This window comes from Ips typographus, linkage group LG16 (assembly GCF_016097725.1).
Source record: "Ips typographus isolate SLU linkage group LG16, UJ_Ityp_2.0, whole genome shotgun sequence".
In the NCBI taxonomy this organism is placed as follows: Eukaryota; Metazoa; Arthropoda; class Insecta; order Coleoptera; family Curculionidae; genus Ips; species Ips typographus.
The window spans coordinates 7,433,754-7,459,833 of NC_138437.1; the positions used below are offsets into that span (position 1 = coordinate 7,433,754).

General features: G+C 31.8%; 6 protein-coding genes across 9 annotated transcripts in view; 3 read left to right on the forward strand and 3 right to left on the reverse strand.

The window, feature by feature from the left end:
• Positions 1-252: 252 nt before the first annotated feature.
• SWIP (strumpellin and WASH-interacting protein) lies at positions 253-4,746 on the reverse strand. The gene is made up of 15 exons (XM_081994007.1): positions 4,576-4,746; positions 4,393-4,520; positions 4,186-4,345; positions 3,951-4,123; positions 3,679-3,897; positions 3,383-3,619; positions 3,151-3,327; positions 2,766-3,098; positions 2,624-2,708; positions 2,340-2,572; positions 1,955-2,286; positions 1,410-1,900; positions 967-1,356; positions 724-914; positions 253-675 (listed from the first exon to the last, which is right to left on the reverse strand). Exons 1-15 carry the CDS (start codon positions 4,625-4,627, stop codon positions 619-621), a joined length of 3,258 nt encoding a protein of 1,085 aa, XP_081850133.1. The 5' UTR covers positions 4,628-4,746; the 3' UTR covers positions 253-618.
• Positions 4,747-4,871: 125 nt separating this feature from the next.
• On the forward strand, positions 4,872-9,134 carry LOC145738891 (pyruvate dehydrogenase phosphatase regulatory subunit, mitochondrial-like). Of its 2 annotated transcripts, XM_081994010.1 has the most exons (15): positions 4,872-5,006; positions 5,273-5,566; positions 5,627-5,841; positions 5,904-6,065; positions 6,123-6,245; positions 6,299-6,487; positions 6,539-6,711; positions 6,767-6,915; positions 6,971-7,125; positions 7,179-7,318; positions 7,793-7,941; positions 7,994-8,315; positions 8,368-8,517; positions 8,569-8,741; positions 8,795-9,134. In XM_081994010.1, the coding sequence occupies exons 2-15, from the start codon at positions 5,298-5,300 to the stop codon at positions 9,030-9,032; spliced, it is 2,607 nt and encodes an 868-aa protein (XP_081850136.1). In that variant the 5' UTR covers positions 4,872-5,006; positions 5,273-5,297; the 3' UTR covers positions 9,033-9,134. The 2 variants fall into 2 exon arrangements, with proteins under 2 accessions (XP_081850136.1, XP_081850137.1); XM_081994011.1 differs by lacking the exon at positions 4,872-5,006 and having other exon boundaries at positions 5,013-5,566.
• Positions 9,135-9,280: 146 nt separating this feature from the next.
• LOC145738893 (protein DENND6A) lies at positions 9,281-12,515 on the reverse strand. 3 transcript variants are annotated; one of them, XR_014180883.1, is made up of 9 exons: positions 12,243-12,515; positions 11,858-12,127; positions 11,416-11,601; positions 11,145-11,356; positions 10,892-11,094; positions 10,514-10,785; positions 10,236-10,457; positions 9,642-10,186; positions 9,281-9,608 (listed from the first exon to the last, which is right to left on the reverse strand). XR_014180883.1 is itself a non-coding variant. In XM_081994032.1 (8 exons), the coding sequence occupies exons 1-8, from the start codon at positions 12,369-12,371 to the stop codon at positions 9,986-9,988; spliced, it is 1,689 nt and encodes a 562-aa protein (XP_081850158.1). In that variant the 5' UTR covers positions 12,372-12,515; the 3' UTR covers positions 9,281-9,985. The 3 variants fall into 3 exon arrangements, 2 of the variants coding, with proteins under 2 accessions (XP_081850158.1, XP_081850157.1); XM_081994032.1 differs by having other exon boundaries at positions 9,281-10,180; XM_081994031.1 differs by having other exon boundaries at positions 9,281-10,186.
• Positions 12,516-12,604: 89 nt separating this feature from the next.
• On the forward strand, positions 12,605-14,791 carry LOC145738897 (nischarin). Its single transcript, XM_081994038.1, has 4 exons — positions 12,605-13,185; positions 13,246-13,437; positions 13,489-13,656; positions 13,714-14,791. The coding sequence occupies exons 1-4, from the start codon at positions 12,745-12,747 to the stop codon at positions 14,299-14,301; spliced, it is 1,389 nt and encodes a 462-aa protein (XP_081850164.1). The 5' UTR covers positions 12,605-12,744; the 3' UTR covers positions 14,302-14,791.
• A 206-nt stretch (positions 14,792-14,997) lies between these two features.
• Positions 14,998-17,505, reverse strand: Ada3 (transcriptional adaptor 3). The gene is made up of 7 exons (XM_081994039.1): positions 17,177-17,505; positions 16,741-17,120; positions 16,518-16,687; positions 16,338-16,465; positions 16,166-16,284; positions 15,941-16,108; positions 14,998-15,884 (listed from the first exon to the last, which is right to left on the reverse strand). Exons 1-7 carry the CDS (start codon positions 17,406-17,408, stop codon positions 15,708-15,710), a joined length of 1,374 nt encoding a protein of 457 aa, XP_081850165.1. The 5' UTR covers positions 17,409-17,505; the 3' UTR covers positions 14,998-15,707.
• Positions 17,506-17,797: 292 nt separating this feature from the next.
• The window catches only part of Pi3K21B (phosphatidylinositol 3-kinase regulatory subunit alpha), a 45,288-nt gene continuing 37,005 nt past the window's right edge, over positions 17,798-26,080 (forward strand). The window contains exons 1-3 of the mRNA XM_081994009.1: positions 17,798-18,243; positions 20,458-20,529; positions 20,952-21,023. Coding sequence (XP_081850135.1) covers positions 18,054-18,243; positions 20,458-20,529; positions 20,952-21,023 — 334 coding nt within the window. The 5' untranslated portion in view covers positions 17,798-18,053. The remainder of the gene's footprint in view (positions 18,244-20,457; positions 20,530-20,951; positions 21,024-26,080) is intronic.

Genomic DNA, 26,080 nt, shown 5'->3' on the forward strand with positions numbered 1-26,080 from the left:
AAAAAATGACTTCTTATTACAATGCAAATTTTCTTGCAAGGACCACAAAAAAAACACTTGAGCCTCCTGAAAAATGAAAAATTTAAGGTCCTTTGGTATAAATATGCCCTTTGCTGTGCATGGGAACCCTCCTGGAGCAAAATACAAAATTGCACGTTTTGCAAAAATGTCATTTTTTCAATTTTTGAATGATTTTTTATTTGAACTCTTGTATATTTCACTAAGACGCCATTAGAAAAAGGATAAAAAAAGTACAAAATAATATATCGTTTATTTTATAAACGACTATACATTTTAATTAATAAAAATAGTTCTATATGAAAGGGTTTTGCAATAAATGTTTGCTGGAACTTAGTAAAATTATTTTAAAATATTATATAAGTCTCAGAATTAAAAAATAAATGAAATTTACATATAACAGCTACAATATGCTCAGTTTGCAAACCCAGTACAACAAAATGCACGAGACTTCTTAAATTAAAAATATCACAATAAATATTTTTTATGTATGACCGATTGAAATAGTTACTAGTGAGAAGCAGTAAACATAAATAGGAAATATTGAGCTTTTATATGAGTACTAAAAATTACATGTTTCTACTTTCTGAAAAAACAGTTCTATGTGTCGAAAAATAGTCTAGCACTGCTGTAACTGTATTCTAAAAGCCTGAATTCCTGCAATTTTCAAATTAACAAGATGAATAAAATGCTAGTGGCACTTACTCTTGAAAATGTGTTAATCCTTCTTTCTGATAAAGTTAAGGTCTGTCTCAACTTGACATCTTCTGGGTTGGATGCCACAGCCTGCCGTATTTTCTGCTTGTCCGCGCTAAATTTACGGTAAACTGACTCAAACCAGTGCAAAGAATTCAACTGGCTTTCCTGGTCCAACAATTGAATAACGTATGCAAGTCCTATAAAAACAAACTTGCAACCTAATGCAACTGAGATCGGAAACTGTTTTACCAAGAGCAAATCCATCATCCGTAAAGGCACTGTCAGCTTTCTCTTTTTTGAAAAGTCTCTCTTTTAAAGTCAAGGAATGTTCAACAAAATTTATTGTCAGGGAAGGCACTATGATGTAGAAATTTTTCAAATGTATATTTGCGGGGTTTCTGAAATGAGGCAGAAAAGCGTTCACTAACAGCTTAAAGTATTCTGTGGTGTTTTCAAAGTTATCTGTAAAGCTTTTTACTTCGTTTACTAAAACACTGAGAGCTGTGTTGGTTACTGCAGAAAATTCTTCTAAGTCGTTTGTAAATGATTCAGATGTTAGATCAGGTATAAAGCATGTTCCTTGAGCTAAGCACCTGTTACCTCCAGACCTAATTAATCTAACATAACCCATTGCATTACCTGCAAAATAAAAAAGTTAAATCTCCAGCAGTGGTTTTAACAGCCATAATTACCAATTTGCGTGATAACTTTCCTGAACATATCTAAATAGCTCTCATTGCCTTCAAGCAAACCTAACTTCCTAATGCCTTTATTAAACTTATCAGCCCTTTCATAAGGGTACATCTGTTGAAACGTACTTTTATTTTCCACAAAATAACGCAAATCCTTTAGCAATTTGGATTTAATTTGTTCATCAAACAAAAACTGTGAAAACACTCTGAACTTATTTTTCAAAAATTGGTATGTATAATTCACAGTGGTGTTCATAATCCCTATACCGTGCGACCTTATTGAATTGGCAACATGCGAAATATTTATAGAATTCAAGTGCTTATTGTTACTAGACTCTTCAATAAATATTTGAGTGTTCAAATTGTAGAGATACTTTTGAACGAAAATATTTATGTTTCTCATTATTTCCAACACATCCAAACCTTGGTCTAGAGTTTGTGTTGGTAAATCATCGTCTACGGTTTCTAAACTGTACTGTAACATCGCCAACCTAAAAACATTTGTAGTTCAGTATTATCCCGTAATAAAATATTGTAAACTATACCGTCTCATTTCTCCATATGTTTTCCAGTCATGCAAAACCACAGTTGTGAGATTATAAAAAGTGGTGCTCATATAGTGCTCTGTATCATTTTTTATACTTTTATAAACATTATTCAATAATACTGGACTCAACTTGTTGAAATTGATAGGGAAGTAATTCTGGAAGGGATCTGAAGGAGGCAGTTGCAAATGTAAATGGGTTTGCAATCTTAAATTGGTTTCAATAATTTGATTTAAAGGAAGGCACAGCTTGTCTCGCAGTATTTCATTAGCTTCGTTAAAAATACCCTTCTCGCCGTATTTTGTGCAATCTGTCACTGTACTTAATAAAGGCTAAAATCAAAATTATTTATAAAGACCCTAGGTAAACATTGAAGCACCCTTACATAACATTTGGCCAGGTTCGATTTGGACGCTACTAGTTTACTAAAATATACTGGCATAACGTAACTGAAATGCCAATAAAGCACTGAACAATCACAAGCGGTTTTTACTAGAGTAGTGAAGTTGGAAAAAACTCCCAGTTGTTGCAACACTTTTCTGATTTCTGTAGTTGAATTTAAACCACTGGCACTTAATGCAAGATTGGCTACTAAAAGTCGTGATTTAGTGTTCGGACCTAAAACACTATTGTAATAGAATTCTAGAATACCTAAAAACTCTTTGTTACCTTTCAGTGCACATTCACAGACTTTCAATGCAGATAGAATATCCAGCTGTTGATCTTTGTAGGACTTTAGTTGTGTTAAATTTTTCTAAAAATAAATCTGGTAAACAAAACACGGCCGATTATTTCATAATTAAAAACTTACTTTAAACCCCTCTAAAAGTGCCAAAGCACTGTACTGAAGGTGTTGTGACATCAGCAAAAAAATATACTTAAGGAACAGCATATGCCTCTGAAAGGTGATTCCAACACATTTCAGAATTTCTACTAAACGTGACACACAATTTAACACTGTTTTAGTAACTGGTAAACTTTTGTCCAAATGAATACACATAATCCAGTTAACCATCCAGTTGAGTTTTCGCAGTAGTTTTAAACCATTCAAGAGTGAAACATTGATCTCTTTCAATTGCTGGACTTTCAAATTTGTCACATTTACTTTAGTGATAATTTCCAGGTTTACAAGGAACTGACATGCCTGTAAAAGTATTCTTCAGAACATTACCTAATTTTTATAGATGTCTAAATACTTGAACACAATAAGCACTGGTTTCCTTAGGCAACTGTGTTACTCTTGTATTGATGTAATGCAGTCTGTTACTCTCTATACTTTTTTCATCTATAAACTTTGTAATTGACAGAACATTTTTCAGTAAAAATCGCTCAGGATACCACAAAACATTCCCAATTAGAATATATGCTGGAACCTAAAATACTCCCAAAACTGTATTTTCTTCCCTGATTGAATGATGTGGTGATTACCTTTTTATTTAGATCCAACAATCTTTTAATAAATTTCTTATCAGTAGTTCCAAAAATATTAAAATAAAAAGCTACAAGGACGTTTATTTGTAGCACTACTTCTGTATATAAATTATCATCTTCATTTTTTTCCATATCAGTAAAATTACTACATAAAAAATTGTAAAATTCAACATTTAAATTACTTTTTTTTACCTCTGTTATCACTTTATTATGGAGGCAACAATCAAAAGAATCCTGCAATATAAATATAAATGTTAATCTATATGGAAGTGTTCAAAATAATTTAAAATTACTTTTAATATTGTCCCTGACAATAGAGATTTCTCCAAAACAACTAAAGCATCACTCAAGGAATGCAGTGCATCTACATCAAAACCTGAAGATTTCTTATGGACAATATTTCTAACAGTCTTCCTGTACATCAGCCAGTGGTTTTTAAGCAGCTGATCATCAAGCAAAGTATCAAATTTTAAAAAACAAATTAATAAATCAGCAAACAGGTATAGAATTTCCTACAGAATAAAAGTGACACTAAAATGGTTAAGCTTTAAAAAAACTCACATACTGGAAAGCTAGGAGTACTGCTGGATATATAACAACCTCTAGATAAAATTCCACTAAGCTGTCTTAAAGTTAAAACAATCACATCTCTCATTCTCTTTACTAAAACATGGATTTTTTGGAGAGGCTCTAGAATCTCACTTAACTGCTCTAAACTATCTGGAGCTTTGCCAGGATCTTGGAACAAAAAAGTACATACAAGCAACAAAATTATGCCTGCAAAAAAATATTAACCTTACCTTCACCATAAAAAAGCAGGTGAGGATAGAGGAGTTCAGCCTCTTTCTTTAGTATGTCAATTTCCTGACACAATCCACCTAAAGTACTTAGAATTCTAGACAGGGTAGCATTATCTGAATGAGTCAAATGTAAAATTGAAACACTCTCAATGGGTTCTTCCTAAAAGGTGCAATTTAATACAAGCTCACCATAGAATTTGTTGTTACTTCTGTAAAAATTATGTTTGGTCTAAAACTCATAGTACTTCCTGGAGGCCATTTGTTTCCAGTCATGCAACTGGTGTAATTTTCGATAAACTCTCCAAATTGATGCAGCTGCTCTTCTCCGATAAATTCTTAAAAAAGTACATAAGATTAAATTATGATGTAAAAAGTTAATAATAAACTTACTGTGAGTTTCAGCATTTAAATTTTTCTCTGAATAGTCTGAGCCCTCTAACATTGTGTAGTACAATTTATTAAAGATAAATACGGTATAAAATACAAAACACTGCAAATATATTAGGATTTTAAGACTGTGCTTTTAATTTATTTATAATAAACATCACATAAACAAATAAACAAATTTTGATTGTTGGTAGTGAAGTGGTGTCATATGCCAATCTTGTTTGACGCTACCGACGTTACCACGTGATTGTCTTTGGGGGCCTATCGAAGTGTCACGTGATTTTTTAATAAAGACCAAGTGTATACGAAAATATGTAACTAGTAACCTTAAATCTCAAATCTCAAATTAAACTGGTCAGTGTTTGTTTTTGTTACTTGTTTCTATTTTTAAAATTACAATTAATTTGTATGCATAACTAAACTATTTTACATAGGTAAGTAGCTAAAAAGTGCATAAACTCCAGCTTCATTTATTTATGCACATCTTTGTATTTGGTTTGGTAGTCAGTTATTGCAGAATTCAGAAATTAGTTTTATTTCAAAGTACACAAAATATGAATTTTTTGCCCAAGTCCACTTCAAACCTCCTGTGTGTAGTTTCAATTTAGGTGATTCAATCAATGGCAAATCTCCCTATTTTATTTCTTTCACACTATACATAGATATGACCCTTATAATTGAAAATTGTAACATATATTAGGCATATTAAGAGGGACTACTCAAAGATGCAACAAGTTGTCTACCCCCGACTAGTATTATTTTCGAAAAATGTTACACACACTAACATTTGTTCATATGGCACATTGCCATCACAATCTAGAGTAGTAATTGTGGGAGCTGGTGTGGTTGCAAACTCTGTAGCTTACCATTTAGTACAGAAAGGCTGGAATGACATTACCATTATTGAGCAACGTAAAATTGGAAGTGGCACTAGTCATTTTGGGTCTGGAACCTTAGGGTTGTTCAAACCCATTTCACACAGGAATCTTATATGGCAAGATTTTTCAATTTAATAAACACAGTATTAAATTTTATTAAGTATTTTTTAACTTAGGTATAGTATAAACTTGTATAAGAAATTGCAAAATATGGGGTATGATGTTGAATTGAAACAGTGTGGGAGTCTAAATTTAGCACAAACTAAAGACAGGCTCATTGCTCTTAAACGCAGGGTAGCTTATAACATACCCAGTGGTTTACATTGTGAACTTCTCACTCGTAGTGCTATTGAACAAATACATCCCTATATAAAAGTTGAGGATCTTGAAGGTATTAAAAATAGACAGTTATTACAGCATTAAACTGTTTTTCATTATGGCACATAAATTTAGGAGGTGTATGGGTGCCAGATGATGCCGTAATTAACCCTAAAGCAATTTGTGACACTTTGGCTTTATTAGCTGAAAAAGGTGGAGCAAAATATGTTGAAAATACCACAGCAAATAAAGTTCTAACTAAAAATGATGCTGTTTATGGTGTTGAGACTAACAAAGGTATTTCTTGTTTTGGTAGTTAAACTATTTGACTGAATACTTTGATATTGATTGTAGGGGTGATACATTGTGAGTATTTTATTAACTGTGCAGGAATGTGGGCTAGAGAATTGGGTCTGCAATGTACACCTAAAGTTCGAATACCAGCTTATCCAGCTGAACATTTTTATGCTACTACTGGTTAGGCTTTTGATATTTTATAACAGTTTTACATTTTCAAAAATATAATTTAGGAATATTAGAAGGAGGGGTAAATGAATCTCTTCCTATAGTCAGGGATTATGATAGTCACATGTATGCTAGAGAGTATAATGGTGGTCTTATGGTTGGCTGGTTTGAAAAAAAAGCTAAACCAGCCTTTGAAAAAGGAACAGTCCCAAAAGACTGGGAGAAACATGTCAAGCAAGACATGGATCATTTTCGTAAGATTATATTGGTTAGAGATATTCAAAAGTGTATTAAGATTCATTTAGGGCCATTATGGGAGAGTGCTGTGTTGAGATTTCCAATTTTGGAACATTGTTATGATCCTGAACTTGTCAATTCACCTGATAATTTTACTCCAGATGGACGTTGGATATTAGGGGAAGCACCTGAAGTCAAGAACTACTTTGTTGCTTGTGGAATGAATGGAAATTCTTTACAGGTGGATTAAAGTTGGTTCTCTTATTTCAAATACGTGGTAACAATATAATTTGTAGGGTGCTGGTGGTATTGGTAAAGCAGTTGCTGAATGGATTATTGAAGGAGAGCCTAGACAGGATTTACTTCCGTTTATTTTACAGAGATTTCTGAACGTTCATAACAGCAGGCATTATTTAAAACAAAGAATTAAGGAGGTTGTGGGAAGGTAGTGCCCAATTATCACCTAAAGGGTATGTAAGAACTTGAAGCATCATTTTTAGACACTACGCAATATTATACCCGTTTCAATGTGAATATAAATACGCAAGAGAGCTGCGATGCTCCCCTTTGTACAGCGTTTTAAAAACTAGGGGCGCAGTGTTTGGTATTAAAATGGCTTATGAAAGAGCCTTATATTTCGATACAACTCACCAGAGTATGACGTGTGATTATAATTTTCAAATCAAATCACGTATTCCCCTCTTACAGAAGGTCAAGGACATCTTGAAATGCCCCAGGGGACATTTTTTAAACCAAAATTTTTCGATTTTGTAAAAGAAGAGTATCAAGCGTGCATAGAGGGAGTCGGTATCATTGACATGTCTTCATTTTCAAAAATTGAAATTAAGGTAGATTTATCTGCAAATGAGGTTTTTTTATAATGTTGTTTATTACCGCACTTTATTGTTTTTCTTTGCTGCTTTAACACTTAGTAAAGCTTTTTTCATGTTTTTTTTGCTAGACTTTGATTCTAAGAAATAGATTAAATAATAAATTGCTTAATTTTAAGTAGCTATACCTACAAAACATTATTTATCAGCAGAAATATGTTTACAGAGTTTAAGGGTTGAGAAAACGTTGTTTACTGCAATTTGTTTTTTTTTAACCTCTTGTGAAGTCCAATTTTGATGTTTATATATGACTAGTGTTTTGACTATGCCTGTATCTAACTGGAGTGTAAACTAATCAAACGCCCGTGTGATACTTAGATTTGGTTTAACGTATTTGTTCTGTAAATAATGCTTCTTCAAGTTAATAAGCTTTCTGTAGTAAAAATTATTCAGCTTTTATTATGAAGGGAATTAATATTGATCGCATTTTAGTCCCCTGGAAATGAGGCTGTACAATACTTACAACGTATTTGTTCAAATGAGATTGATATTCCTATTGGGTCAATTGTGCATACTGGTATGCAGAACGTTAGAGGTGGATACGAAAACGATTGTATGCTGGTTCGGCAAAGTGCTAACAGGTAAATCATCCTCGACTCTGATAAGAAGCTTAGAGTAATACAAAGTTTTAAGTTATTTCATGGTATCACCAACAAGCCAACAAACGAGAGTTTACGAATGGATGAAAAGGAACTTACAACCAAACACTAGAGTAGTTTTAAACGATGTCACTTCTATGTACACCGTACTTAACGTCGTCGGCCCTAAAGCCAACCAGCTACTTAGCGAATTGTCTAATAGTGATTTAAAAATGTCACCATTTTCTTATATGAAAGTTAATGTTGGTTATGCTTCCGATGTCATGGTGATGTCTTTTACCCATACCGGAGAACCAGGATATTGCCTGTATATACCTTCAGAATATGCTCTGCACATTTATTACAAATTAATGACAGTGAGTTGGTATTATTTTTCGATCTTCCAAGTAATAATAAGTATAAAATTAGGTTGGAAGAGATTATGGAATTCGAGATGTAGGAGTGTTGACTCAGCGATACATGAGATTAGAACGTTTCATCCCATTTTGGGCTGAAGAGCTAAATAGTTTTACCACACCTTACGAAGCTGGCAACGATTGGACTGTGCGGCTTGATAAGGTTGGTCAGTGATATTTTCCTAAGAGTTTCATGTGAATTTCAAAGTTACAGAAAGATAATTTTATTGGAAAAGAAGCTCTTTTAAAGCAAAGTACCTCAGGGGTGCGTAAACGATTGGTGTTTTTCCATTTCAACGACATTGACCCAGACGTGGATATTTGGCCATGGGGAGGTGAACCTTTATACAGAAATAACGAGTTTGTCGGCACTGTTACCTCAGCCGGGTAGTAAACAATTTTTAATTATGTACTGTTTCCACACTCAACTGTTTATTTAGGTACGGATTTGCAGCTAATAAGCTAATCTGTCTAGGATTTATTACCAAACCCCCTAAAGCTGAAAATCGAATTGTCACTAAGGATTACATTCTTGCCAAAGATGCTACATACAAAGTGGACATAGCGGGTCACAGATTTAGTGCCACCCCCTATTTGCATGCACCAACTGCCAATGCTTACCACGATAAGGAGTATCGACCTACGCCGATAAAGTATAAAAGTGACATTTCTCACTAAAAATGTTTTAATTTATTTTTCTGTGATTGATTTAATAGAAGACTACGTTTTAGAGTACTTATTTATACAATTAACTTAAATATACATTTGTTTTGATTTTTATATGTTGATTTGTTACCGCTCCCAACTCACTACAACAAATTATTACTGAAAAGCACACTATTATTACTTTTTAGAATGCATGAAACAATGTATACTCTTTATGACCTTTCAGTTTTTTATGTTTAGATTTTAATGAAACCAACACATACATAAAAGGGGTAATTTATTTAAAAAATAAACATCTATGTCACATATTTAGTGAGTATGTAATAAAAATTGATCAGCGTCCGCTGTAGCACTGTTAATATAAAACATTCCTTATATTCAAGAAAATATTAATTTACTGGAATAAACAATAACAGCCGGTTTCAGGCATTTACCTACATGACAGTAAGAAAATGAGCAATTGATTTGTAAACACACAATCATTTACGTTGTTGTTGACTGAGACCGCCCACTTGAATCTACGGCTACGTTATAAAAAATCTTGAGTATTTGTTACAAAGTCGACAATAGACAGCCCTCAAAGAGGAGCTCGCATTATAAGAAAGTTTCGAGAATGTGAACCTGAGGAAAATCTCACTCATGAGAATATTCGAACACAAACCCGCTGACAAGATCGCATTATTAGTTATAAAAAAAAGTCCAGAAACGAGGTAAATGTTTTGTGCCTAGCGACAAAAATCACTTAAAACCAAAACTTAGGGCTAGAAGTAGTGTAATTTAAGATAATTAAGTTCATAAACACATAAGGAACCAACTGTAACAACAATTTAACAAAAAATAACCATCAGATCTTCAATAGAATTTCTCCACGACATAACCAGGTCAGAAAAATGATTATCATGATACTTAACAACCTTGTAAGACTAGTTATTCCAAAAAACTTATATCAACTGTATAACCCAGTATCATGAAACTTTCAATATATTTTTTAAATCCTCAGGGAGGGAAGTCACTACATCATCAATTCTCTGGCTTAGCTGTTGCTTTACGTTTTCACTTACTGGAATATTACTTTCACATTCCCCAAGCTTATTTTTCAATCTCAATACCATGTCAACTACTTCCACTTCTGGTCTATCTTGCATCCAGTTTTTCAAATCCTGAAACTGTAATATTTCTGGAAACTTTACTAATGGTAATATAAAGAGAACTTACGGCGTTGGATAAAGCTTCAGTATGCAAAGCTTGTAGTTTCTGTGATAATTCCCTATACCTTGTATTATACCATGAATTGAAATTTCGAGATCTGAAAAATTTTCTGTAAAGACCTATCCAATCTCCTTTTATGTTGGTTTTATTTAATGTTAACTGGGGTCCTCCCGTATCTAGAGTTGCAAAAAAATTTTCTGGATTGAAAGGACTTGGGGTTGGAGCAGCCTATAATAATATTACTCATTATCTTCCAGTAAATACACTCACATATTGGTCATTACCTTAAAGGCTGAAATGTCTTTTTGCAGTGGCATCAAACTGGCTATATACCTTTCTAAAGGGTACATAAAACTATGAGTTAATTCTACCAAATGCTTTCTTAATAAAGCTGATTGAGCTTCGTCTGGACGATTAGAACTCACGCCGGTTAATAATTTTTTTATGATGTTTTTGTCTTTCTGTAAAAACGGCTTGTATGAGCTGTATATGCCTGATGAACTTTCAGATATTCTGGTTATGGCTGGTTTTTTTAATTTGTACTTTAAATTCTGTCCTGAAAATTTTACCAGATTTTAAATGGAAGATGTTCTATAAAATTGGAGAACAGCACTATTTTCTCCACAACTTAAGAATAGTAGAATAGTGTAAAGGGAACTTACCTACATCATCATTAAGGATAATAGTATGTGGCCAATGTTGAAATGTTTTAGTAAAAAATGGATTTGTGACTCCTAATATTGTAGGCGGAGGGAAACGTTGAAAACGTTCTTTGCTAGTATATTGCTTATATTGCTTAAACTCACTATCATGTATGGTAAAATAAGGGCGGTAAGCTCCACAGAATTGAAGTGGTGATATTAACCTTTAAAAAAATATTAGAAACAACTTACTCTGAGAAGAACACTCTCTCACCTAGTTAAAGCTAAAACCATTGATGAACACTTAGTTGGAGATGAAGCCATTACAACAATTGGTTCAGATGTTATAACTAGCTCCCACAATAAATGAATATGAGATAACACAGGCTTAAATAGTTCAAAAATATTTAAATCTTCAACTTGTGTTATTACTTTATTATCTCCTAATTCACTAATGCCTCTGACTGAACTTGTGGGAATGCATGTCTAAAATGAATCCAATGTGAAGATTTTAAATTATTTGTAAATATAGGTATTTGTCAAACCTGAAAAACGCGTCCTAATACAGGCAAGGCAATGATTGCTCCTGGAGAAGGAGGAGGCCATCTTTCAATATTATGACAAACAGTTTCAAGACATTTTTCACCATGATCAAAATATTCAGGTGCTATATGACTACACACTTCCATAAAGAAATTTGTAAATGGGAGATATGATAACAGAACAACACTCTGAAAGTAAGTTTTACTTTGAGGAATGTTGACTAGCTGAGATTAAGATATTATCAGAACAAAAAATAAACAAGCAACAATTTAATACACCAAAATGGTAGGTATACTTTTAGTTATTTTTATTAAACCTTTTCTGGCTTAATTAAAGTAAAAATTGAAACTTATCTTGAAATTTACATTGACTTTAACTGCCAAGGTGACTTGTAATTCAAAACAACCTGCATCAACAAGTACCTATAATAATTTGTTTACTTACCTTTTGAAAATAACCTCTAGGTAAATTAATATCTCTAACTTGTCTAAAGTAGACATAGCCCCACATATACCCTTCATCAATTTTTAAACAAGGTGGACATTTACTGTTATAGACAATATGTTCAGGTCTAGCAGGACGTTTTGTGCTACATGGCAGTCGAATAACAAATTTTGTATCTCCCATACATCCTGAATTGGAGTCAGGGAAAGCAGAGTAGCAGATATTGGACACCTCTTGTTCTGTCAGGTGAACATGTTTAGGGTATTTATTCTAAAACAATACCAGTAAATATTACATTCCTGCTTGTTGATCTTGGTATTTTGTGGAAGCTTTGGTGTGGTAAAAACAAATTATTAATTAAATTAGATTAAATATGGAAAAGTACCTCCAATGCTTGTCCTAATTCCAAATCAAATGTAACTACACAAATACAATGAAACCAGTTGCTAAATCCATCCCAGGTTTTCTTAGTTTGAATATCAATGCTGTTGTTGGTGCCCGGCCCATCTGTCATGTTTATTTAGTGAAAATAAACTCTAAACAATAACAAACATAAGTTGAATCCATTAGTTCAGTAACAAAAATATTTAAAGGCCAAGAACAGAAAGAATATTGACATTTGACAGGTAATTAACCTTTTGCACGTAACGTTGCCTAATTTAAGCGTATACTTTACACAATCTGTCACATGACTTTCATACAGTCAAATTATGAATGGTCACACAGGTTTTATTACATAACGAAACATTTGGCATCAAGGATCAAGGACTAACCACAATTATAACATAACCTCAGCTTGTATTATTTAGTGTATAAATGTTTACTAAAATCTTATTAATAACAATTGAGCCTACTTGAATATTACTAAACTACCTGTAAGTAATTCAATGGCTTGTTTGTGGCACAATCAGAATGAAACCAGTATTCATATACCTTCAACAGAACAATTTTCAAATATAACTTACTATGTGATAGTGATAACTGTGGGGGAAACTACTTGGAAAGTGAGACATCGTTATAATGACTTCTACAATTTACATACTAAACTGGTCGCTGATCACGGAGTATCAAAGGACATTCTCCCCTCAAAGAAGGTCATTGGTAACAAAACAAATCAATTTATTGAAACAAGACGTAAGGCCTTGGAAGAATACTTGCAGAAAATTTTAGTATTTCTTAAATGGACAATGCCAAAGACTTTTGTGGAGTTTTTGGATTTCCATTTGTATGATATTTATTTTCTTTTACAAGAATTGTCAGCCAAATGTGAAGCTGAGGCAGACTTTATATTATCATCTACCAAAACCTATACTCTCACTCCACTAGAGGTAAGTTGGTTTTTGTTAATTTATTTGGTTATTTTAGTAGGTGATTGGTGTCAATTTCAGTTGTATGCTATAAGTGAATTTTTGAAATTGCCTTTTTCTGAAATTCAAAATTTAGAAAACAGGCTTGACATAGGACCAGTATTGGAAATGTGCTCTCAGTTGAACAGCTTAACAATTGCAGGAAGTTGGAGTGAATATCAGCAAAGTAACATAATATTCAACAAATTGCCTTTTGAATTTACTTCATTTAAGGTTGTGGTACATAATTTCTGTTGTTTTAATTCTAGAGATATGATATTTTAGATTTACAAGAGTTTATACCTGAAAACTGTTTGCTTAAATATGATTTATTCACTTGGAAATTTACGGAACACACTTAATACCCTTAAAGTTGGTTTCACTGAAGCAAAAAATATCAGTGATATTTTGCAATGTGATGTTTTGCATAAAAGCACAATTGAGGGGAGTGAGGTAAGTTCTTTTCATTAAACACATTTTACTACTTAGGTTAAAACTGAATTTTTCTAGAAATGGTCAGCACTGGAAACTTTGGATCTTAGTAACAACAACTTAGTGGATATAGATCAGACAATAAGTTTAGTAGAAAACTTAAAATGTTTAATACTCAATGATAATAAAATATCAACTATTTCAAATTTGATGCACTTGCCTAAACTGGAACACTTGAGCATAGTTAATAATTTAATAACAATTTGTGACCAGTTACACACTAAAGTGGGTAACCTAAAAACACTAAATCTGGCTCAAAACAATGTAGCCACTACAAAAGGATTCTACAAAGTTTACTCACTAGAGAACCTAGATTTAAGCTGTAACAAAATCACAGATGTTGAAGAATTAGAATACTTAAGTAAACTGCCTTGTCTTGAAAACTTGAAACTCACAGGCAATAATGTTTCAACTACAGTAGATTATAGAGTAAAAGTATTAGAAATGTTTGGCGACAGAGCAAAAGACATATGCTTAGATAATGAGAAGCCTTCTCAAGCAGAAATAGACAAAGTGTCAGTTTTGAGTGCTTTGAGGATAGTTAAAGAAGGGAAAACTCCAGATTTAGCTATAGAGAAATCAGATAATTCCAGCTGCTCAGGGTAACTGTATTGATATTCAGTGTATGAAATGTGATAAGTGCTATAGGTATTTTTATTGTTATTATTCAATCAGTTTTCACAATCATGTTTTATTAGTAGAATTACTTTAACTAGTAGGTGTCTCTAACAAGAAAATAAAATTAAAGTAGGGGTTTGCAATTGCTTTCTGTTTGTGACTTTGCAGGTAAAAAAGGGTAAAACTTTTAACTGGATATTATTAAAGGGGTTCTGTGATATTTGATGCACATAGGAAATTGTTACTCTACCAAGTAGATATTATATTTAAAGGAAAAAATATGAAGTTAGCAAAACAAAGGGCAAGGCCTGTTATTTTTAATAACACAGTATATTTCTAGAATGTTTAAAAACATATTTTTTATAACTTTCAAACCTAGCTTGAATAACTACTGTTATATTTTCAGCTGATTTGTCTAAACCTACGTTATAGTTTTAAATTTTATTGGTAATAAATAATTTAATAATACTGTACAAAATCAAGGTCTTTATTTTATTGGTTACCCATGTAAATGTATTCTCTGATTATACTTTATACAGAAATAGCAAATGTTATAATTTCACATCTATCTGTTCATCCCTTGCTTCTGTTCTGGACATAAATATACATATTTCCTAGTTTCAACTTTTTGGTGATGAATAACAAATATAAAAAAACTACTTATAATATTAAAAAAACACATACTTTACATTAAAATGTTCATTTATATGTATTGAATTATTTTGTACACTACCATACAAACATTTTGGTTTAAACAGTACTTAAAACTAAAATACTTAAAGACAACACAATAGAAATAAAACTCATTTTCTATAGTTTGAAAAAAAGCAGAAGTTAATAGAACACAATATAAAAATAATATAAGAGTTTTCCTTTCTTACTCATTAAAGTTATGACTGTATCTGTAAATCGCGGTAAAACCAAAATTTGGTTTTATTTCTCAACTTATCTGCTCCTAACAAAGGATACTTACACACAATACTTACATTTTTTGTACATTGAACTCTTCAACATTACATTTATTTACAGTATGTAGAACATTTTGGCATTAAAAATAATGAGAGAAGGTTTCTACTTTGCCATGTTTGTTTAATTCATAGGGAGTTCAAATATTTCTTTTTAATAGTTAACTTCTAAACAGGGTTTAGCTTGTTTGCAGTAGTGACTGCAAACAAGCTCTAAACACCCTGTATAGAATTTCTTTAAATATGTAATAGGTAAAAATAAAATTATAAAGATACAAAAAGTAGATAAACTGAAACAGAAATTTTTATAATAGAAATAAAAATTTTTAGTTTCAATTCAATATAACCAGGTTCATTAAACGGACCGATTTCGAGTATTTAAACTCGACCAGTGCCGTTCACGGAACCCAATTATATTGAATTTAACCATCAGTAAAGCATTGACATATCTGTCATGTTGTTGATTTCACGATTTAAGACATGCTGCTGACGCAGTAATGCATTAGTTTTAGTTTCAAAATCTTTCAACAATTTTTCTGGGAATCCCTTTTCACTTCCTTCACATTTTATTTTTGCAATCATAATGTTGTTGTAGAGGTCCAGCATCTGAAAAATAAATATCATTATTTACAGTTCTTTTTTGTCATCTACTGTCAATATACCTCTTTGTCTACTTTATCTAAATCATCCTTTAGTTGATTGCAGTGAATATCATTCATAATTGCAGTACGCAGCTTGTTTAACTCCTCAAGGTTGTACTCATTCACTGTAATGAGTTCTTGCTGACATTTCTTGATTTCTGTGAGGATTTCATCTTCAGGATTGTTGCTCTATGAATATCAATAGGATAATGTCAGATGAACAAAATTATTAATGTGGTTATTTACCTTACTGATATCCTCAGGTGTTAAAATGCCCTGTTCAACTAATTCTTTCAATAACCGCTTGTCCAAGCAATTTCCAACTTTTTGCCCAATGTTATGTCTCATCTTTGAAAAGTCTGATGCTAAAAAATATGATATTGCCATAATGCTGACTAAAACTAATGACCAGACTAACATTTAGCTTTGTTAATTTTAACATCCTCTCCATTTTTTGGGTTGGCATTTATAACTTTTATACCCCTATCATGAATTAAGGCTGCAAGGAACCTCTGGGTATGGGGACTACCAAATGATTCCATCATTCTAAAGTAACATTTAAACTTAGAAAATATTTTTTATTCTAAATTACACTTACGCATGTAAACCACTTTTCTTACAGTCACTAGCCCTTTTAGTAGTGATTTTTCCTAAATTCTGCTCATCATTTATTATTTCATCTGACCAGGAGCTGGAGTAATGCTCTCCTACATCAGGAATTTTTAACTCAATTTCTTTGGAGAATTCTTGTATGAGAGAGTCAAGAAACTAAAAAATAGCTGACTGAAAACTTCCATTTTTCTTTTTGGTTTAATACATACTGCAATATCATCCTTGCTAACAGGTGAACAATATGGTTCAATAGAAGCCCAAAACTTGTCAGAATTATCATTTCGAGGTAAAGTAATTTTAGGGATTTCCTTAAAAGATTTTTCACTAAATGACCTAAATGGATCTCTTTTAATAACCCTCAATCCATTTTTAGAAGAGACAAACATGTCTTTGTACTTTGGTACATCATCTCTTTTTCTTTTTAAAGATAGTCTTTCATGTCTCCTATCATGACCACTATGACTATGTGAGTGCTCCCCTAAAAAGAATCTACTCCTAAGGGCATTGGTTGACAGTAATTTTTCTAGATCTTGTTGTAACTGGTCCAGATCATCCATTGCTACTCCTTCTTCAGGGTTTCGAATCAACACTGTAATTTTATGTTGCAGTCTATATTTAAATATTATAAACCAAATATATCTTTACCTGTGGTATATTTGTATATCAGTGTTGGATTATCAATTTCTTTGATCAAAGGTACATTACTGAAATCTTTAATATCTGCAATTTTTGGTTCTCCTTTGTGATGATGGTGATGTGAAGAGGAAGAACCTGCTGAAGATGTTGAGGAGGATGAAGACAATATTTCCTTTAATTTTCCATTATGTTTGCTGCTTTTTGTAGAAGCTGAATATGATGAGCGTTTAGAACTCATCATTGTAATAATTATTTGTCAAATAGTACAAATATTATTTTCTTATTAGATAAATACAATTAGCATTGGAAAACAGTGACAAGTGACAATGCACACAAATGATTTACGTCAACTTGGTATTGTGAACTTGGTTCTTGGTTAACTTCTAATTTTTCTTCTTTTACTGATTTTAAGTTGGTACTACATATATTTTTTTTCCTTTTGAGTTTTTTCCCTTTGTTGAAAAAAGTAATTGTAATTTGTTTGTTGTGTATAGTTTAGACTTAGGTAAGTAGGTACAAGTTTATTTGAAAATTAGTTAAGAGTAGCGCAAGAAATTCGAAACTTAGTTTTTTAGTTCATTTTGGTTTAGCTATTGGTAGCACTTCAAGCGTCATGCGTATGATTGACATGTGACGTATCACATAGATAGTTTGACGCCATATTTAGTTTTTTTATTAAAATTTGTTTAAATGGACCAAATTAAAATGTGTAAAATCTGGATGTTCTCGATCAGTAATAGTAAAACAAAATACGATGTAGAAATTCAGAATAGCGTTAAGTGTTTCTAGCAATAAATATAGTAACTCAGCCATATCCAATGACCATAGCATAGAACCTAGTTATGTATGAGGGATGTGCATTTAAGTTATATGTTGCTGGACTGAAATGGGGGACTCCACATATATTTATATGGCTTTGCAGTCATTTGAGCCTTTGCAAAATAATGGAGTTTACCTGAGCTTTCAGAAGGGGGATACTTTTGAAATTTCTGTTAGTACCCCCTATGGTCAGTTGAGAAACCGCAGCTTTTTGTATGCATATAATCGTCGAACTGGGGCTGTTGGATACGTAAGAGGTAAGAACTACTTGTTTATACTGACCCCTTTGTAATCAGTTAGGATTTTAACACTTACACACATAAATGTAGTAGTGCTAATAAAGCAATTTTTTTTTTCATTACAAAAGCTCTTGGATGAGTAAGGTAAGTTAAGATCCCTGACTACATGTTGCAATCTTGAATGGAATGGTGTCCGTTTTAACACTGTCCTAAATGTAGGTTTTCCTGTTTTCAAGCCAAAGCAGGGTTTGGATTAGAAATTTAGCTCTTTCTCTGTATTAACAGATAATACTTCATGTCCCTGTTTTGCGCTTGAATTTTAGCATTAATTTGTTAGCTACTTAGTTAATACAGCTTCATTACTATCCCAGACTTACAGTTATTATATAAGCAATAAGAAATGTACTAAAGTCATGGTGTTATTTTCTATTAGGTATTAAAAATGTAAAGTTTTTTTTGGTGTCTACTAAATTAATATATTTTTGAAGTCTTCATTGTTATTAGTACAACAGCCTGTCCAAGATTTGTGAAATTTAATGATTAAAAGTATACTTCTCATTTACTACAGATTTTGTTCTTATTGTGAAATGCAAATTATGTATCAACAAATTGTAAATTAACATATAGTTCTTTGTGTTCTAAAATAACCTTGGAATCCTGGTCATTGTGTAGTTAGCAAGTATAGCTACTCTTGTTGTTACTAGCCAAACCCAAGTGCATGATGGAGTGCCTAAATGCACCTTAAATGTGCCCCTTAAATTTGATGTGTATTAAAAGTTTCAGAATGTTTTGTTTTTTAAATGTTAGCATATCTAAATGTGGTTTTTGCCATTTGACTGCTATACTCCTATGCTTTTTTTGTGACTGAAAAGATTTTTTAATGCTATTATAATGCAGGTTTTCAGCAGATCCATGGACAAAGGAGATAACTATAACCTGAAAAAAATCATCAGCGTTTATTTAATTAAAGAATTGCTGTAATGTGACTCAACAACTGTAATTTGTTAATTTGTGGTTTGTAATTTTTTGAAGAATTGATCATTTAATTTTTTTGAAGTCTGAGGTTTGACAATTATTATTAACATTTTATTTAAAGTTATTCTTTTGTGTGGTTTAACTCAAAGCATTTAGTAAAACATGCACTCACATATCTTTATTGAATTCTCAGTTATCAACTTGAATAAAATAGACATTTTAAGGAGCATTGTTCAAAACTATTGACTACCCTAATAATCTCTAGTCTTGAAAGTTAAACAGTAGTTGACATAATGATTACTTCCTGAAGTTTGGTAAGTGTTCAAAAGCAAAAAGTTTTTTGTGAAATGGTAATTGTCATTTAAACATTAAGCAATTATTTAAATCAGGTTTTTCTTTGATTTTCAGTAGAAAAACTGTTAATTCAAAAGCAATTTCCTTATTAAGTTTGAATATTTAATTTGAGTAACAAGTTTTTTAGTTGTAGTTTAACTTTTTAACAAATGGTTTGAGCTAATTATGTTTTTATACTTATTGCTTGTTAAAAAAGAGAAGTAACATTTTTCACTCAAGTCATTATTTAAAATCAGGCCATAATGCAAGTAACAAAGAGGAAATTCAGCACCAAGGCCTGTTCAAGCATTTTTCATGGCTCCTAATTATAATAAACTGCAACTGACATTTACAGATTGGCCAAGATTCCAAGCCTCTTGAAATATAATTGAGAAAAAGGTATATGTATATATATATATCTGAGTTGATTTATTCTTTATTGTGTTAACATCTTTTTAAACGCCATTGTATTAAGCCTGTCCACAAGAGCTAAGATAACTATTGTTGGTACTTATTGCAAACATAATTTGTTGGCAGTTTAGATTTGCCGTGCAGAAACAAGCAACATTGTATTGTTTGCATAATTGGTTGCCTTAGCCTCAGCCAACGTCTTATATGTTTAACTTTTAAATTACGATTTTGCAAAGTATTTTGAATTGTTTTATTACTTATATGAGATTTATGCCAGGGATTTGAGGTGGGTTTGGTGACTACATTATTTATTTATTGCAAACCAGCCAGAAAGTTGTTATATCTGCAATTAGCAGAGTTCAATTTCTGTTTTTTTCCATTTTTTATGTTTGAGATGAATATTTGGCATGTAAGATTGGAGCAGAGGTTTGATAATAATATAACTGCTCTCATACATAAGCAGTAACTGTTATTGGGTATTTTTAATTTAGAGTAATTTCTTTTTTGTTTCAGTTGAACATGTGAAATTACTAGGACAAGAGGTCAATGAGAAGATACGTCATCCTTCAGAAATTGGCGTTCCAGGTAAATGCAGATAACTTTAATTATACTTTTTCCAGGTGGTGCATTTTTTATAAGCTAAAACATAAATGACCACCTTTAAGTTGTGAATGAAGAGTAATGGACTAACGTTATACTAGTAGTTGTAATTATAGAGTAAGTAAAAGCATAAAGCTGCGTTTAAAAATTCTTTTTTAGACGTCCTGTATTACTACTAATTTTAACTGGACAGTATTTATTGTATAATATCAAGTCCTATTGTATAAAAATCATTACTTCTAGTGGGAATTTAGTTAAAAACCCATGCAATGTGCAATCTTTTTAGTAATCAGTTCCACCTTGTGTTCCTTGGTTAAATGTTATTATTTAACGTATTAGCATGTTCCAATGTATTTTCCACACACCTACTGGTGCAGTTTCAGAGACTAAACATTTTTTTTTTCCAGAACTAGAAGCCAGGTCCCCAAGTCACAAGCTAGAAAGCATTTACGTACTGACGCCGATCTTATGCAAACATTGTAAGTACTTTTCTATTACATTAGAACAAAACACTAAATTATTTCATAACAAGGATTATAATTACAATTAATGACTACTGTCATTATTAGAGTTTTGTATTTTGAATGTTTAATGCTTTCCCATGCCCGTAATAGCACTTTTAACAATAAACACAAAAACACATAATTGCAGTTTTTTGATCTTGTACCAAACATCAGTACATAATAGTAGGCCAATAAATCTTTATTACTTTTTGTACGTTTAATTGACGTCGTTCTCCAATAACATAGTAGGTACCGTTTACTAAAAAAGTTCCTGTCTTATTGCTACAAATTGTTCATCTTTGTCTTGTATGATATATTGCTCAGCATAGGTGATTAAAAATTCAACTATGTCTACAATACATACATAAACAGGTTTACTTAATGAGATATTTTTCATCTAAAAATGGCCAATACCAGGTTTTTTCCTCACGGTTTAAGGTGTGTTTCCTGTTTCTGGTAGTAAATAGATAACATTCAGTGAGCTCGGACGTTCATTCCGTTGTTTAGCATCTTAAGGAGTATACATATATAAAGGTAGGATCCGCAAAGTCATAGTTAAAAATATGTTTGGATCGGTTGAAATGAATTGATAAAAGAAGCGCTTAAAGGATTTATACCTCAGAAAACCGGAAGTTTTATTGATTCCCTGCAATTTGTTGTTAAAAGTGAAATAATGTAAATGTAGTAAATCAAGTTGATATTTTTGATCGCTTTCTAGTTGACAGGCAATTAATATTTAATTTTGAAACTTTATTCGAAACGTCATTTTCAGACGGCTGTTTAAATCGACATCCCGTTTAAGGATAACATTTTCCTAAATTAGAAATTTTTGATCCCTGTTGTTAATTGCCCTTAGCCGTAGTTTTTTGTTATTAATTTAATGCAGTCACCTGCCAATATGTATAGGGTACAGGAAGTAATTTGTTATAGAAACTTTACAAACTCGAGATCGGAAAATTAATTCATGATTCGCTTATCCTTGTGTTTTACTCTAAATTTGGATTTCTACTTTAAGTGCTTTATGGGGTAAAGACATATTTTAATTTTACAAATTATAAATTCCAATGGGAACTTGAAGGTAGTTGGTCAGTGAGGAAAAACTGTAATCCTTTCAATTTAATTAACCTGAAAGTTAATAGGAGTACCTACCGGTCAGTGTACAAATAATCAAATTTGAGGTCAAGCTACATATTATTTAATTATTATATCAGGTAATTACTTCCCAAGATTAAAAAAAAATCTTTGTAATAAATTATGATTCCCATGTTTGTAAACAAAACATAATCTGTGAAATAGTATGTTTAGATTTTGGACATGATAAGATTAGGACCTATAAACTTGTATCCACCAGATCCAGTTTTTAAATATATAAACAGATCCTGTATCATTTTTAACGTCTTGGACAAAATTAGTTTGCACCTGACAAAAGATATTAAATCTGAACCTAAACAGACTTTCAACTTATTCCTGACTTTTATGTAGTGTTAAAGAACTTTTATTTACTCGTTTATGGTTATAAGTTTCCTGCCATTTATGACACTCACAATTTGTCTGTGTTATCTTTCGGTCCAGAAACTCAGCTCAGGGTTTTATGATTGAGTTTAAGCAGTTAACTTGAAATCCAGACCCTTCCTCGTTATTACATCGTGCAATTATTGATTTTCAGGATTGTGTGCCGTAAAGTCAATATTAGCTTCGACTGTATATGTAGAGGTGGCATTTGTGTAAGCTATTATAACGTAGTATATTTGATTTGGTTATCGTCGATTTTAAGCATGTTTTATAGTTCTTTACATGTTATCAAATCCAAAAACGTCACAATTTTGATTTGCACAGCTGTTTGATGTACAAACAATATTTTACTTTTTAAAGGTTAATTTCGACCTTCTATTCTAATTATACGCAACTAATAACCCTTAAGTGTGAATATGCCCTTTGTTGTCTAGTCTCGTTTTTTTTTTTTACTATACTCATAGTATTTTTTTAATAGTTTAAAAAATCATACACTCTAACGTCAATTCACCAGTTGTCAAGAAATTTCGTAGAACTCTAGAACATCTAGACAAACTGCATGAGTATTCCTAACCCAAGTTGAGTGGAAGCATTACGTCACTCAAATTTTAGTGAATGTCTGACATAGATTTACCAATTCACATATATAAAATAAAAAATCAGATCTGAGGTCAGTGGCCGATATGTTAGTATGGGAGCGGTAGCAATCAATTTTTGTTCGGTTCTGAACGTATATGACGAAATATTCTAATTCGGCGTTAAAGGTAATTCCTATAAAATTTATGGTCAAACGTCTCTCTTTTGTTACTATAGGATGTCACATAAAGATGATTTACGCGAGATTGCGTATCAAGCCGTTCAGAACCTTTTGAACATTATCTGATGTTAATTTTACGTGCGGAAATAATCCTCTAACAGAATGTAACAGGAAAAACACTGTGTAAATGCATTTATGGAGAAGAAAGCCCTTTTTATCCGATAAAACATTTTCCATTAAAACTGGAATTATTTCGGTGTTGTTTAAAATGAATATTCAAAAGTCCATTAAGTTGCTTTTAAAATTATTACAGGTAATGCTTTAACGTTTAATAATAACATATTGATTTTAAAGTGAAATTTTTATTTTACAGTTGGAATGAAACAAAAATAGCACTTATCGGCCTGACTATAGTTTGACCTTCTTTGTATGTAGTTGCAATTAACTGTACCTAATTATATTAAGTCGATATGGAAGCATATAAACTCAATTTGTTTAAAGTCAAATCCACCATCAACTCATTCGAGAATTTCCATTGGCCTAATTATTTTATTGTAATCAGATTTGGTCTGCACTGCGCCAGGTGCACAAACGTTGACCAATTTCATTCTAGTCAAAACAAAGATTGTGTCTTCGATATCACTAATTGCAGTCGTGAACTGTCGTGTTTGTGTTAGTATCACACTTAAACATTTTAATTAGCACACATCAATATTACAACCTGCCCACACATCGAAAATGTTAACCTTTTCCTGTTCATTGAAAATGTGTTGTGAATAAAATCTGTCTGTCTTTCAGCTCGACCCTGTCAGGTGTAAATTTGATATTTTATTATAATTTAGGGATGGTTCTAATAATAAATTTGCTGTTATGCTTTAAAGAACTGAAATTCCAACTGAAATCTCTTTGGTGCAGATGTTGTAATGAAGAAGGAATATTTAATGCAATAAATTATTCTCCTGCTTTAATTAATTTTTTATTTTTTCTATTTAACAACATTTTTTTCTCTTTATCTTAAAAATAAAATAACATAATACAAATACAGTGGAGTGGTTCAAGATTTGCTTTGGAATACATTTTTTAAAAATCATACTTAATGACACACCAACCACGGGAATTAAGTCATTTTAAGAACTCAACACATAGAGCCAATACTCACAGTACAGAGCCAACTGTAGTAATAAACTACTTATTACAAATCTTCCCGTTGTATTGTTGTTTATGTTTTATTTTATTTTGATGTTAATTGAAACTATTCAAAGATTCATTTAGTTACATTGTCCTATAGTAAATTTACATTTATTGATTTTTTATGGAAAATTAAGTAGTGTTTGAGAAGATAAGTATCATTACGCTGGTATATAAGTTTTTATATAATCTTATATTAATAGACTGCGCCATAACTTAGGTTAATGAGGTTTCTGCAACCTTTGCGTGACGTTTTTTATGTTGCAAATTATCTATTATTAAGTAATAAGAGCATGACATCAATAAAGGCACTATCTTCGTAAAATATAAATACGTCTGAAATTGTAAAAACTTTATCACCGTTTTGGGAACATGGACGGTTTGTATTAATATTCAAACCTCATACAATATTACCTAATTAATATTGCATAAGTACAGTGCATCGAGAGCTGAATTTTTATCTTTCTCTTTGTGATACAGAGTTTTGAGACAACCTTGAATTTTATATGACTAGGGCTCACGGCAACAATTCAAGCATTTATTATTTAATAAATCCGTAGAATAACAATTTTCCAAGCCAGACCTAAAAAAGGTTGAAAGCCAGTAGTCACAATTCTCGTCACGGTTGTTTTAACGATCCATAAACTGACACCTACCGATTAACTTTATCAATTCTATAGATAAACGTCAACGTTTATGAGACGTCCAATATCCTTAGCCAGAGACTGTTACAAGTTTTACTGCACTAAGCTCATTTTAAAACAGATATAGGAGGCAATATGATGGGTTTCCTTAACCATTGCGAAAGTCGTAAACTTGACGATTTAATGACAGCTTAATATTGACGGTTAAAACTGATACTCTTGTGGTTAACACCGTGAAAATGTGCGTACATATTCATAATTGGTTTGATTATTATCAGTTATTACCTGTTAATTTTGTCAATTATCTTGAGAAATTACATCATAACAAACACCTTAATCAAATAATGCCCTATAATTTTCTCTTATGGTACTTCCACCCTAAAACTGCCTTTTTATTTTGCTTAAGGTGAATGACAGTCTCTGTAGTAGTAATTATCTATATAAACAATGCTCTCACTCTCATACTCTTTAATGCTACTTACAAAGCTTTTAGGATTGTTTCCCCGTGATTATTACTAACTTAATCTCTATCTAGCAATAAGCCGTCAGTCGTTGCAAATTTAACGCCATTTTGTGACGTTTTCGATTTTGCGAGTTGGTGTTAATTTGCTGTTTCAAGCTTATTTTTCTTTCTAAAATAGCATCGGAAGCGTTCCAGTGGAACATGTGTTTTGTGCGATTTTGGTCGTGTAGTTAGTGAGCATGCTTCAAAATTGCAGTTGTTTTATGCTAATGTCAACCGTACGTATATCCAATTTTGTAAGAAAAAATCATTAATTTTAAATAGTTAAAATTTAGACATAGTAGACTCTAAAATTAGCATTGACATTACAGTTAAACTTCAGATAACATTTAATAACATTTGGCCGTAAATCGATGGTATTTTCCTAGATCGGATGATACGCACTAATTATATGAATTGTTCGTCATTT

What these genes read in the sequence shown, in the direction of transcription:
- Ada3 (XM_081994039.1), bottom strand. Translation starts at nt 17,408, where the DNA reads ATGATGAGTTCTAAACGCTCATCATATTCAGCTTCTACAAAAAGCAGC. An exon ending in TAAAATTAACAAAGCTAAAT is followed by an intron (nt 16,285 to 16,337) that starts GTTAGTCTGGTC and finishes CATATTTTTTAG; the next exon opens with CATCAGACTTTTCAAAGATG. An exon ending in CACCTGAGGATATCAGTAAG is followed by an intron (nt 16,109 to 16,165) that starts GTAAATAACCAC and finishes TGATATTCATAG; the next exon opens with AGCAACAATCCTGAAGATGA.
- LOC145738897 (XM_081994038.1), top strand. Translation starts at nt 12,745, where the DNA reads ATGGCTTGTTTGTGGCACAATCAGAATGAAACCAGTATTCATATACCT. An exon ending in ATACTCTCACTCCACTAGAG is followed by an intron (nt 13,186 to 13,245) that starts GTAAGTTGGTTT and finishes TGTCAATTTCAG; the next exon opens with TTGTATGCTATAAGTGAATT. An exon ending in TTGAATTTACTTCATTTAAG is followed by an intron (nt 13,438 to 13,488) that starts GTTGTGGTACAT and finishes ATGATATTTTAG; the next exon opens with ATTTACAAGAGTTTATACCT.
- LOC145738891 (XM_081994010.1), top strand. Translation starts at nt 5,298, where the DNA reads ATGCAACAAGTTGTCTACCCCCGACTAGTATTATTTTCGAAAAATGTT. An exon ending in ACATTTTTATGCTACTACTG is followed by an intron (nt 6,246 to 6,298) that starts GTTAGGCTTTTG and finishes AATATAATTTAG; the next exon opens with GAATATTAGAAGGAGGGGTA. An exon ending in TTTCAAAAATTGAAATTAAG is followed by an intron (nt 7,319 to 7,792) that starts GTAGATTTATCT and finishes ATCGCATTTTAG; the next exon opens with TCCCCTGGAAATGAGGCTGT.
- LOC145738893 (XM_081994031.1), bottom strand. Translation starts at nt 12,371, where the DNA reads ATGACAGATGGGCCGGGCACCAACAACAGCATTGATATTCAAACTAAG. An exon ending in ATGGTTTTAGCTTTAACTAG is followed by an intron (nt 11,095 to 11,144) that starts GTGAGAGAGTGT and finishes ATTTTTTTAAAG; the next exon opens with GTTAATATCACCACTTCAAT. An exon ending in TATCCTTAATGATGATGTAG is followed by an intron (nt 10,786 to 10,891) that starts GTAAGTTCCCTT and finishes TAAAATTTTCAG; the next exon opens with GACAGAATTTAAAGTACAAA.
- SWIP (XM_081994007.1), bottom strand. Translation starts at nt 4,627, where the DNA reads ATGTTAGAGGGCTCAGACTATTCAGAGAAAAATTTAAATGCTGAAACT. An exon ending in CAAACATAATTTTTACAGAA is followed by an intron (nt 4,346 to 4,392) that starts GTAACAACAAAT and finishes TGCACCTTTTAG; the next exon opens with GAAGAACCCATTGAGAGTGT. An exon ending in TGTCAGGGACAATATTAAAA is followed by an intron (nt 3,620 to 3,678) that starts GTAATTTTAAAT and finishes TTTATATTGCAG; the next exon opens with GATTCTTTTGATTGTTGCCT.